Raw genomic sequence first — 12,981 nt, forward strand, 5'->3', positions numbered from 1 at the left:
GGAAAGAGGATAATATCTTTGTGGAAAGATGGAAGTGTCTGTATGATTGGATTTAAGGTGGGAACTTTAGACTCCAATGTATATAAGGAGAAATATGTAAGTGGATGTATAACTATGGAAAATGAAAATAAAAGTTACAAAAAAACCCCAAAACTTTCTTATGGACTTTGGTATTATTCCCATACCATTGGGAGGAAGACCACGGCCCTCTTTTCCAAGGCCATATAGAGAGTTTGGGATGAAGACGAAGGTGAGCAGGGGAACTTCTTGACTCTTAGCTGTTTTGACACTGCATCAGCTCTGCCTCGAACCCTACCTGATCTAAAGTGACAACCCAGGAAGGAAGGAAAAAAAAGGGAGACCAGTTCAAGCTTGCAGGGCAGGCATGTGTTTGGGCAGAAGCAACACACCCTGGCCAGAGTTGGACCACAGCCACCACAAAAGCGCTTAACATGCACGGCAGGTGGCTCAGAACGTGTTTTTGTTTTCATTCAAGCATCAGCTATGGAAATTAAAAGCCTTGTTCTCTTAATCCCTGTCCTGAATGGCCCAGGCTAGCCCAATCTTGCCACTTCTCAGATGCCAAGCAGGGCTGGCCTTGGTTAGTACTTGGATGGGAGACCACCAGGGAAGCACTGGCTTGCTACGTTCAACTCTTGCCTTCAAAACCCTGCAGGGTCGCTGTAAGGTGCCTGTGACTTGAACAGCACTTTCTACCAGCTCTCTTCTTAGATAATAAAAGCCTACCATGTCTGGCTGTTGGAAGGATTGTGGCAATGGACTACATGGAATTGTTGAACACTGAAAGCACTACAACAGTAACACGAATTATTATCCCACACTGTAGCCAGGATAATAGTAGTCGTAGTAGTAGTAGAAGAGGAGGAGGAGTTATACCCCAGCCTTCACTCGGGGTCTCAGAGTGGCTTACAATCTCCCTTCCTCTTCCCATAACAGACACCCTGTGAGGTAGGTGGGACTGAGAGAGCTCTGAGAGAACAGTGACTGGCCCAAGGTCACCCAGCTGGCTGCATGTGGAGGAGTAGGGAATCAAACCCGGTTCTCCAAATGAGTCCGCCATTTCTAACCACTACACCAACATAAGGCGACTTGCTGAAGTCCACTGGGTTTCACTTATTTACCCTCCCCCCACTCTGTTCAGTGGGCTCAGAGCAGCTAGCAGCAGTTTTCTTCCAAATGCATTTCTGTCCCCAAGGACCTACAATTGCAAGTAGAGAACAGTTTGTAGAAGAAAAGGGTGGGATGTGATAGGTCCGTCCAGCCGAACTATGCCCAAGTATGCAAGACATACCTCCGTGAAGTTGATCTTTTCTCCAGTGAACATTTTCTCTCTAGCACTCTCAATGCCCCTTGATTTTGCCTGAAAGTGGAAACAGACAACTCAGTATTGAGAGGAATAAACCTACCAACAGTCTAAGTAAATATCCTGCTAACAAGAAGAGAAAGCACTGCACACAAGTCAGCCTTCTCTTCCTCTAGGTTAACTCTGAATGCACATTCAAGTTCTTACTGAACCCAACAACTAAGTGGACCATAGTAGAGTTCAATGCTCTGTCAAACAGAGCACTGTAATCTTGCACTTCTTGGGAAACAACTTGGTTCTATCTCCAGGGAGATGGGTTTAAAAACCTAGTTGTTGTTGTGCCAACACAGAGCAAAGTTTCTTGGGAATTCAGTCACAGCACTACATTTTACCAGTGTAGGTTTTTAGGGAAGAGTTCATCTTCACTGTATCAAAACCAAGATCTTTGGCGTGTGCTATTCTGTAAAGCAGGGGTACCCAATCTTGTTGAGACTATGGCTGCCTGTAGAACATTTGCCTGAAAGTGGAAACAGACAACTCAGTATTGAGAGGAATAAACCTACCAACAGTCTAAGTAAATATCCTGCTAACAAGAAGAGAAAGCACTGCACACAAGTCAGCCTTCTCTTCCTCTAGGTTAACTCTGAATGCACATTCAAATTCTTACTGAACCCAACAACTAAATGGACCATACGGTAGTAGAGTTCAATGCTCTGTCAAATAGAGCACTGTATCTTGCACTTCTTGGGAAACAACTTGGTTCTATCTCCAGGGAGGCTAAGTAGACAGGAGATGGGTTTTAAAACCTAGCTGTTGTTGTGCCAACACAGAGCAAAGTTTCTTGGGAATTCAGTCACAGCACTACATTTTACCAGTGTAGGTTTTTAGGGAAGAGTTCATCTTCACTGTATCAAAACCAAGATCTTTGGCGTGTGCTATTCTGTAAAGCAGGGGTACCCAATCTTGTTGAGACTATGGCTGCCTGTAGAACAACAGGGAGTGGGCATCATCACAAAATGGCTGCCATGGGAGGCAGTCACAAAATGGCTGCCATGGGAGGCATTACCCAGTCACAAGATGTTGGGTGGTTGCCAACCAAGCACCCTTCTCTGAAGGAGGTAGCTATTTCCAAATGGGTGCTCCTCGACGACACAAAGGTGATGCCTCCTGGGCTCTTCAGAAGCATCTCCTGCTCCAGTGAAGTGCGATACCTATGGATTATTTAAATTGTTTTATTGTATAGGAATGTTTTTTTATCATTATGCTGTTCACCACCCTGAGCCGTGTGCATTCAGGGGTAGGGCAGTCTATAAATTGAAATTATAAATAAATAAATAAGCAAGCAAGCCAGGAATGGCTCTTTGCTTTGGGGAAGAAGGAATTGCATTAACCAAAACCGTGGTGCCCGTGGGCACTGTGCTGGGGATTGCTGTCATATGGCTACACTAATGGTGCTCTTCTTAAGCATAAGAAAAGCTGGTGTTTCGTTACCAATTCCATCAGCAGCTTCATTACTTCTTCTGTAATCAGGTTCTTGGAATAGTCCAGCAAGATGTCCCCATGGTCAGTATTCAGTGTCACACTGTCAAAAGATTAAAAAGATGCTCATAGTGCCCTAAAAGGAGCATGTAATGGAAGAATACCCCAACACTACAGCAAGAGTTTAAATCCCATGCCTCACTTGAAAAGTTTTGTACAAAACAGAGAGGTGAAGCTATTAAAGCTAACAGTTACACAGTAGTCTCCCAAAAGAGAGGTGGTTTTAATTAATGCACCCAACCATAAACATACGTCTTGACAAATCTTCATCGCCATCCGTTCATGCATAGAAACATGGCCTGAGCAAACAACTTGAATAGAATGCTGGAGCGATTCAATGAGCGAGAACAAAGTATGCTTTCTGCTTATTTCCATGCCAATCCCATTCCGGGTGCATGTGTAAAATCCCCTCTTTTCAAACCTCAACTGTCCCAGGTGAAGCTCTCTGAACTATTTGGGCTTACCCTGACAAGCAGAAAGCACATTTGCCTTCTATGGTTTTGGCTGGAGACCAGCCCTTTAAAAGAGCATAAGCTGATTTGGAAAGACAGATGTTACTTGTCTAAAGTGTACATCCAAATTTGAGAAGATTCAGGGGCTAGGCTACAACATTTCACGTAACAAGCCCTCAGGTTCAAAAACCCCTCCCCCAGTAAAAGATCTCATGCAGCTGGGGTCGCTGTGGACAGTCGGAGTAAACATCCCAAGGCTACAGCCAAATGACTGCCCAGTCTCCCAAAAGAGAGGTGGTTTTAATAAATGCACCCAACCATAAACAAACGTCTTGACAAATCTTCATCACCATCTGTTCATGCATAGAAACATGGCCTTGAATAGAATGCTGGAGCGATTCAATGAGCGAGAACAAAGTATGCTCATTTCCATGCCAATCCCATTCCGGGTGCATGTGTAAAATCCCCCTCTTTTCAAACCTCAACTGTCCCAGGTGAAGCTCTCTGAACTATTTGGGCTTACCCTGACAAGCAGAAAGCACATTTGCCTTCTATGGTTTTGGCTGGAGACCAGCCCTTTAAAAGAGCATAAGCTGATTTGGAAAGACAGATGTTACTTGTCTAAAGTGTACATCCAAATTTGAGAAGATTCAGGGGCTAGGCTACAACATTTCACGTAACAAGCCCTCAGGTTCAAAGCCCCCTCCCTCGGTAAAAGATCTCATGCAGCTGGGATCGCTGTGGACATCCCAAGGCTACAGCCAAATGACTGCCCCAGAAGGTTGGACCAGAACCAACAGGTTGAAATTAAATCAGAACAGTTTTCAGCTAGTTTTCAGCTAAACATTAGGAAGAACTTCCTGACAGTCAGAGTGGCTCCTCACCGGAGCAGGCTTCCTCGGGAGGTGGTGGGCTCTCATTCTTTGGAGGTTTTTAAACAACAGAGACTAGATGGCCATCTGACAGCAATGCTGATTCTGTGAACTTAGGCAGATCATAAAAGGGAGGGCAGGAAGGGTTGTGTTGCATCAGTGCTTAGTTCTTATGGCCCTTTCTTACACACCCAGGGAAATGCTGATTCCCACTTTGGGGTCAGGAAGCAAATTTTCTCCAGGCCGGTTTGGCCAGGAGGTTTTTTGAGTTCCTGGAGGTTTTTTGTTTTACACACACACAGCAATTCCCTTATTGGCATTTCACAGAAATAAAAACACAGTATCTGGGCAATAAAATTCAGATTCTACATAAAATACAATTCCTGTTAAAAGATACCCTGCGCTGAGCACTTACAGAATTTTACTACGTACAGAAGCAGCAGCCAGTCAAAACTTTGCCACAAGTTCAGCTATGTTTTCCTCTGTGCTATTTAAAAGAAATAATAGTGTATTCGGTCTAGGAAAGTCTGAAACACTACCCAAGATTGGTGATAAAATACGTTACCTGTTACCAGAATAATGACAACATTCACACAGTACGTGGGACACTGTTTCAGTAGTTTGACCTGTACAGGGGCAGAGTCTATTGGCAAAGGGGATACCCTGGAATCTTCCAAATAAAATTGCCGAGGATAAAACATTAAGCCTGGCCAGTGTAAAAATTATGTGCAATTTTGGAGATTGTAGTTGAAAGAAATAACTGGGCAAGCGTCCTACAATGGAAAATATCCCATGGTTCAGAGGAGAACAAGTCTTATTAGCTGCATTGTACAAGTTCCACAACTCTGTCTCCAGTAATCTGCTCCTTATTTTGAGAAACACCTGTTTCCGAGAGCATCAGCATAGATTCAAGAGAGATATTCAAGGAACTCAGGTTTTTTTCTATAGTGGCAAGCCAGGGTGAACCCTCGGTCTCAGTTAACATCTGGTAGCTATAGCTGGAGGGGTCAGAGTTATAGTGCAATTGGGCCCAAAATTTGAAGGTTATAAGCCATGCCCTCGTAGACAAAAGGCTTTGACCACATTCCAAACAGAGGGCTTCTTATGGGGCACAAGGTGGAACACCTAGTACCTTCCACAAAAAGCTTGAATGCACCTGTTCAGTTGACTTATTAACTGCCTCAATCCAGAAAGGGACTCCGTAGAGGAGTTGGGGCTTTATTTTTATATTAAATACTTTTAACACAGATAGTACAAATTGATTTCCTCTCTCTGAAAAGTAAAACTGTAAAAGCGCATTGATATTTGCCTTAAGGTTGTTAATTGCTATCCTGCGTTGAAAAGTCCAAGTTGTGGTGACATGAAAGTGGAGACCTAGGAACTTGAAGTGGTTTTTTGTTGGGGGGGGGCTTGCCATCTTCTGGGCATGGAACAGGAGGTCACTGAGGGTGTGTGTGTGGGGGAGGTATTTGTGAATTTCCTACATTGTGCAGGGGGTTGGACTAGATGACCCTGGAGGTCCCTTCCAACATTGTGATTCAGACCACCCCTTATTAGTCTTGCAGTGACCTAACTAGGGAGTAGGAAGGAGTGACATCAAATGACATCTACAAGACAAGAGAGTATCCCTTTGACAGAGACTGCAGTAGCAGCCCAGTTGGCTCTACAATGCCTGCAGGGGCAGAATTCTGGTTTAATTTCTACAGCTGAGTTTGCAGAGCGTTTCCTCAGTGCCTCCTTGATGGAGCATGTTCTGCTCAAGCGGGAATGCAGCATCTCAGCAACACAGAGCCCACCGGGGAAACAGAGATTCATATAGCTTGGGCTTTTTCACACTCTGTCTTCCTGACTCACAAAGAACCATCATCATTATGTTCCACACATTTAATGGTGCTCCATGAAGCTTTTCCACTGTAGACTTCACAAGTCAATGCATCACAAAGCATTAATTATCGTATGGCAGTGTGTGCAGTATGGCCAGGAGATCCTAAGATTGTCTGGCAGTCAGAAGGTCTAGCTCTTTTTCAGCATTATGCACCACTAAGGCAAGAGACATTTCAGAGGCTGTTTGCCATTGTCTGCCTCTGTGTCACGTATCTGGTATGCCTTGGAGGTCGCTCATCCAAATACTAGCCAGCTTCTGAGATCTGATGGGGTCCAGGTAGCCTGGGCTATCCAAGTCAGGGCACCACAAAGCATCAATGTAAGGGGAGATGGTGAATACCATTGTACTCAACCTTCCCAGGTAACAAGAAAGTGGAAAAATGTGGATCCAAAAATGTGGATCCCCTCACCGAGTGGCAGCACCAGCATGAACTCTAAATTCAAACCAACTGTTCAACCATCATGGATAGAAGATGTGTGCAAAGACTGATACTGCCGAGCTATCCGGCAACCTAGCCTACCTCAACAGGACTACCAAGAGGGTTTGCTTAACCATGAATTAATGGAGCAACATGGACAGAGGCAGCTGGCCCTTTTTCACTGGCTCCTGAAGGCTACACCACCACAGAACCAGTGTTCCCTCTAAGATGAGTTAGTGTGAGCTAGCTCAAAGTTTTTTAGCCTCCGGCACACACATTTTTGTCGGAGGGCTCTAGAGCAAACTAGTTTATGCAGTAGCCAAGTCACTTGCTCACAACTTTCATGCCAGTAGCTCATAAAGTAGAATTTTTGCTCACAGCACAGCTTAGAGGGAGCATTGCATAGGACTCTGGAAGGTCAAACCACTTTGATCATCCAGCACCAAAACGTTTGTGTGTACAACACCTGCAAGTCAAAAGAGCTATTTCAGCTGCAACCTGAGGCACACCTACACTGGAGTAAGCCCCACTGAACTCAGCGGGACTCGCTTCCAAATAAACATGCTTGGGATCTGTGCATGAAACTCATGCTACAGCCTTGCACAAGCCTTGTAAAGAAGAGAGGAAGCACGCATATGTGCACATGAAGTTGTTCCTCTTTGGCCAGATGCCTCTTGGGCTAACAACGACTTCTGGAACTCTTCTTAAGAAAGGATTGCTGTGTGTCTCGGGAGGTACTGAACACCTCTCCCCTCCCATGGGATGTGCTGCCAGAACTCCCACAACAACCACTTACTTCTCTGTGTGCGTGTGACATGCTGTCAAGTCACTTCCAACTTATGGTGACCCTATGAATTAATTATCTCCACAACATCCATAACTGACAACCTTGCTCAAGGCTTGCAAACAGAAGGCCGTGGCTTCCCTGATTGAGTTAATCCATCTCATGCTGGGTCTTCCTCTTTTCCTGTCTGTGCTCTCCCAGAAATGTTTCCCCTTCTCCCCTTCCTCTTCTCAGGCCTACAAAACTTAACAAAGGAAGTATATCTGCACAAGCACCAGAATGGATGATTAAAAATGTGTTCCCTGCCCACTGTGCCCCCCCATTCAGACAGTCAACAGAGCTCCAGAACTTGGGGGGGGGGGGATGTTGCTGGGTTTCAGAGTCAAATTGCACTAGCTGCCTTTCTAACAGAAAGACCAGTGTGTGTGGATGCTCCATAGTTAAGATTTCAACTAACAGGGAAAAGCCCTGAGTTCCCTTTAAGAACATTTTGGTACAACTATATTGTCTCAACTGGGAACATTATGCTTTCCTAAATTTGATGGAAGACTCACATTAATATTTCTCTGTTAAGAAATCTCCCCTCTCATTATATTTGCCGCTCCTCTAAAAGACACCCCAATTACCTTTCTTGTTGCATATAAACTTTTTTAAAAATTAATTTTATAACAACAACAAAGACAAAACAAAACTACAAACAAAACACAGACTGGGAGAATCTAAACCATTAAGTACCTCTTGAGTTTTTCCTCACCAAATAAAAATAGCTTTTTTTGCACCTTAACATGTCAATACATACTTTTGCACTTATTACTGTCAATAATCTTGTTATTATGCTTTAATTGTATTCTGCTTCAGTTGTATGCACAGTTCATTTAAGGTATTCTTCAATCCATCTGTAAAGTCTTGACCATGTGTTTTCGAAATTCTCTTTTTGTCCTTTCAACAATATTGTTGCATAAAAACTCAAGCCATTATTTAAACGACAGGTTTACGGAGCACAGCTGTCCAAGTGCCGTATGTTTTTGACCCCCTGGCATCACTTGATTTTTCTACATTCAACGGCAAGGATTCCGCAGAGCAGTCTTGCCTGGAAGGACAGCAGTTGCCTTCCATAAGCCAAACAGAGAGGGAGCGCACATACCTTTCCTCCCACCCCACTTAGTGGTATGGACACAACACAGTCTCCAAAGTGAGCCGCCATAGCGCTGCACTGTATTCTCCCCAGGCAGACAACTGCTGCTCCTGCTAAGTGATTGCTGGCCTGAAGTGAGCGAGAGCCAGGACTGCAGTCCCTAGAGTGGCAGCTGCCTTCCAGGGGCCACCACAAACACCAAGAGTAGCAGAGCAGGAGCACGGATCGCGACCAGAGAGGTCGACAGCAAAGGAGGGGCCCCAAAGATGGAACGAGTGAGATCTCCATGTTTGGATATTCCAGAGAGCAACTCTTCATTGCAAGAATGAATTCCCTTTAACTACGCAAACGTGGGTGTATCACGGCAAGCAAACACTAGGAGTTAAGGGGAAGGAGGAAAAAGTTGTCTCTACAACTCAACCCAGGAAGGAGCTCTCTTTGTAATGGAGGTCCTTCTCCCTTCCTGACTTCTCACGGTCACTTCTGGATCTCACAGTAGCAGAGCCGGGGTTTTTACTCTGCCTGGTTTTTACTCTCTTGCTTTTCTCCCTAGCCCCTCCCCGGAAGATTCTTTAAGAGGTAAAAGGTTCAGTGCGATTGCAAAGATAATTTTAAGCAGTGTTAGGTAACACTAGTAACACACTGCCCTGTCTTATGCAATTTCCCTGCACATTCATGCCAGCCAGATTACTTAACATGTGCTCGGTTATAGTTTTGAATGCGCCTTGAGCGGGAGAGCAGGTACAACCCTTCAACGGTCTGCCTGATGAAAGAGCCAGAAAAGCCACATCACACAGAATGGATTTCCTATAAAATCTCATTTCTGGAATTGAAGTATCCTGCACTTTACAAGTAGATATCACAGGGCACAAATGCACCTGCATAGCTTTTCATTTTATGAGCATGTGGACAAAAGCTCTGGGCAGGTCAGACAGTGGCAGAACACACAATTCTGCTTTCCCCCCCCCACAAGAGATAGTGCAGAGAGTCCCCAAAAGAGGCAATGTCCACAAAGGAAGACAATCCCGTAGGAAGTGTTCTTAAAACTCTATACTGGTCCCTGCCACACGGCAGGGAAAAAAGCGCCCAAAGTGTGGCTTTTAAAAGCCGCACCGAATTAGAGACGCTGCGGTGGGATCCCACGGATCCCCTGAGCCATGGCGCTGTTGCTCCCCGGCACGATCAGAAAGCGACGGTGGGAAGGGGAGGCTGGCAAACTGCGCATGCTCACATATGCGCAGTTCGGCCAGGAGCCGGGGATGCACCAGCGCAAGGACGTGCGGGCGATCCCATGGCCGGGCTTGAGGCGGTCTTCTCCGAAGAACCACCTAGGTAGGTGGGGGGGTTTTGGTGCGGGGTTTTGGGCGGGAGGGACGGATCGGGGACGGACAGGCAACGATTCCCAGATGTTGCCGTGGGATCGCGCCTGTTTGCTCCGCCCCCGAACCATCCCTCTCCCGGCCCAAATCCACTCGTGTGACCGGGGCCACTGTTGATCTAGAGGCAAGAAGCTCATGCATCTAGATTAAAATGGAAACCTCTTTCAAAGGCAGACTGCCTTGTGGGTTTCAAGGACTGTCCTTGATTGTATTTGTGATTGTATTTGTGATTCAGGAGCAAGCACACCACTGAACAGCATTGGTTAAGTATTTAAAATGGCAACAGCTGGGGTTCCAAACTCGGTTTGTACACAGTGAATTATCTCTCTCTCTCACACACACACACAGGCAGACAGGACAGAATGCCAGATCATTAAGAAGCTTCTTACCAACTCCAGGGAATCCCACAGGCTTTTCCACCCCAGAGAAGTCAGACCAGCCCTCAATTTTTAAATGACCATCTTCGCTGCCTATCCTGGACCCATCTCCTAAGACAAGGTCTATTTCGAACAGCTACGGAAGAAGATCCCATCCAGGGGATTAGTTACGAAGAACTTCGCCCCCTTGCAGGAGAAACATAGCGGGGTGAAAGCGGATTAGGGCCTGCAGTCGCACACCCATGGCCTGCTGCGTGGAACAGCAACGCTCGCCTGGCTTGCACGGCATCGATTATTCTAAATTCTACTCCCGCAAGAAGACACGCTCGCCTGTCAGACTGAGAAAACCCACGCTGCATTTAACGGTTGCGAGGGCAAAAACCAGGCAGCGGTTGTGTCTGCATGAAATCCAACCCCGAGACCAAAAGGGCACACTAAATCTTCTGCGTGTCTCTCTCTCCCTCGAATATGTCCTAGTTAATATTTCGCCCCTTGGGCTTCGTTCTGACAAACACACAGCGACCTAGTCTTTGGGAGAGGCCCTGAAACACCCAAGGGTCGAGGCAGAGCAAAGAGGAAAGGGTTGTGGTTGTTTAATGCACGACACGGATGATGAGCATCGATCAGTGACGGCGAGCCCAGCCAGGCTTCTCATGACTCAGCGAGCCAGCGAGGAAGCTCCGAGGAGGGCGGGCGGGCGCCCCCCTCCCCTGCCTGCAGCCGCGCTTGTGCCGCTCCGCACGTACCTCCTCGCAAGGAGGAGTCAAGGGCAAGCGGGCCTCCCGGCAGAGGCTGCGGAGGACCAGACCCCGACTCAGCCCCGCCGCGATCACCACTCCTTGCAAAGGGAGTGACTCCCCCACCCCTGCAAACACGTGTGTGGGCATGTGCGCACGTGCTTCCTTGCCCGCCCGCCCGCCCGCCCGGGTCCCTGCAAAGGCGGAAGCAACTCGAGGGCTTGCGAGGCAGCTCCGGCCGGCGGGCGGGCGGACAAAGGTCAGTAAAAAAAAACACCCTCATCCAGAAATGTAAACTGATCTGTCTCCCACAGGGAAAGCTTTCCGAAGTTAATTAGTTGTTCCAGGGCATGGCCACCTGCAGAGTCAGGGAGACAAAAGAGGGTTGGGACTTGCATTTTTTTTTTTTAATTTTTCGCCATGCCGGGGAGCGAGAGGAGGAGAAGCGGCGGCGGCAGCAGCGGCACCAACCGGAGGAGGGAGAGGCGAGACGAGTCGGGTTGGGACTTGCATGAAACAAAAGAACAAAAATGGTTAGATAACAAATCCTCTCCCTCTCCACATTTGGAATGGAGATCAGATTAGGACTATGAGGTTGGTTTAGGGGCGGGCGAGGCGCTTTTGAGCGGGCGGGCGGGCTCCTCCCCGGCCCCGCCTGGTGCTGCACGGCCCGCCCCTGGCCCGCCTTCCAGGCCGACCTCCCGCGAAGTCGCCTCCGCTTCAAAGAGCGGTGGAGGGTGCCCGCTCGGTCGCTACTCTGGCCTGCGGCAAAATTTCCTCTTTCTAATCAGCCCTGGCTTTCTTTTTTGGCAGCGCGGTTTGCAGACTGCCTGTTAGGCCTCTGTGGCCAGGCGCTGGGCTTTCATTCAGACGGCGGAGCATTTGGCCGTACCTTTTTCTAATCCTGTGGTGCCCCTGCTACCTAATTTCTGCACCGCTTAACCTGTCCTGCTGATGCTTATACTTTGCTTCAGATTTCTGCAGTCCTAATTCTGTTGCATTGCTTATTGGATGTCCTAGCCTGTAGACTGTATTGGTTTACACTGTAATCCACTTTGAGTCTCAGTGAGAAAGGCACCATGGTGGTGGAAACTGCCCTCAAATTGCAACCAATCTATGGCAGTCCCATTGAGCTTTCAAGGCAAGAGAGGTCCAGGGGTGGTTTGCCATTGGCTGCCTCTGGTTGCAACCCAACTTGCTTAGCAGTCTCCCATCCAAGTAAGAACCCCTGTTAGCTTCTTAGATTTGGCAGGCCTGGGCCATCCAAATCAAGGCAAAAAGTGAGAAAGTCGGCCTGTAAATAATGTGAATTAAACTAAATAGTTTGTAAACTAACTAAGTAAATTGTTTGCTCTTATTTTTTGGTGGTTTGGGTAGTGATTGTGTCCTGGAATGTTTAGCAGAGTATGTGCCGCTCCGTTTAGCAGAGTATGAAGGCAGCCATACGTGTGTATTAGTTTTTTAAAAAAGACTTTATTATATAAAAAGGAGAAAAGAGTTACATTTGGAAGTAAAATAACAAACATCCTGTCTAACTAGTTCTAAGTGCAATGTTGACTATCTGGATGCTAAACCATGGCCCCAGTCCCATGGAGAATTTGCTGCGCGAAAGGCATGAATGTCGGGTGGATTTTCAGGGCGCGACCACACCGCAACATCTGGGCAGCATAGCACACCCGTGACCAACCCGTGGCATCCCACTGAAGATGCGGAGTTTAAAAGTACCAAGGAAAGAGCACTAGTATCTGGAAAACATGCGGCACAGGCAGGCGTCTGATTGTGGGAGCGCTAGTATCCTGTGGCATCCGGCGCCCGTCCACATCCTGTTGCAAACCGGATGTTTTTCATAAGCGCATGCGCACAAACACGAAACTGAAAGCAGTGCTGCTCCGCGGAACTGCACAAACGCAAAACACTTGTGTGATCGCACCGTGCCGCTTCTTTACCACGCTGCAGCATTGCTGTGTGATTGCCAGCTAACAGCCTAAGCATGGACACTTGGGGGACCGTGTGATTGGGCTACCGTGCTTTATTTTGCTCCAGGGCGAACAGCCACGCCTCCCCCCGCATTATCTGGCC

At 47.2% G+C, this 12,981-nt stretch overlaps 1 protein-coding gene across 1 annotated transcript in view; it reads right to left on the bottom strand.

Moving 5' to 3' along the window:
• GPI (glucose-6-phosphate isomerase) overlaps nt 1-3,139 on the bottom strand; it is a 36,157-nt gene extending 33,018 nt beyond the window's left edge. The window contains exons 1-3 of the mRNA XM_015411090.1: nt 3,105-3,139; nt 2,816-2,906; nt 1,313-1,381 (exon numbers count right to left, since the gene is read on the bottom strand). Of these exons, the coding sequence (XP_015266576.1) occupies nt 1,313-1,381; nt 2,816-2,906; nt 3,105-3,139 (195 nt within the window). The remainder of the gene's footprint in view (nt 1-1,312; nt 1,382-2,815; nt 2,907-3,104) is intronic.
• Nucleotides 3,140-12,981: the final 9,842 nt, after the last annotated feature.

The sequence above is a fragment of the Gekko japonicus genome, unplaced genomic scaffold (genome assembly GCF_001447785.1).
Source record: "Gekko japonicus isolate JY-2015 unplaced genomic scaffold, Gekko_japonicus_V1.1 scaffold711, whole genome shotgun sequence".
NCBI classification, from domain to species: domain Eukaryota; kingdom Metazoa; phylum Chordata; class Lepidosauria; order Squamata; family Gekkonidae; genus Gekko; species Gekko japonicus.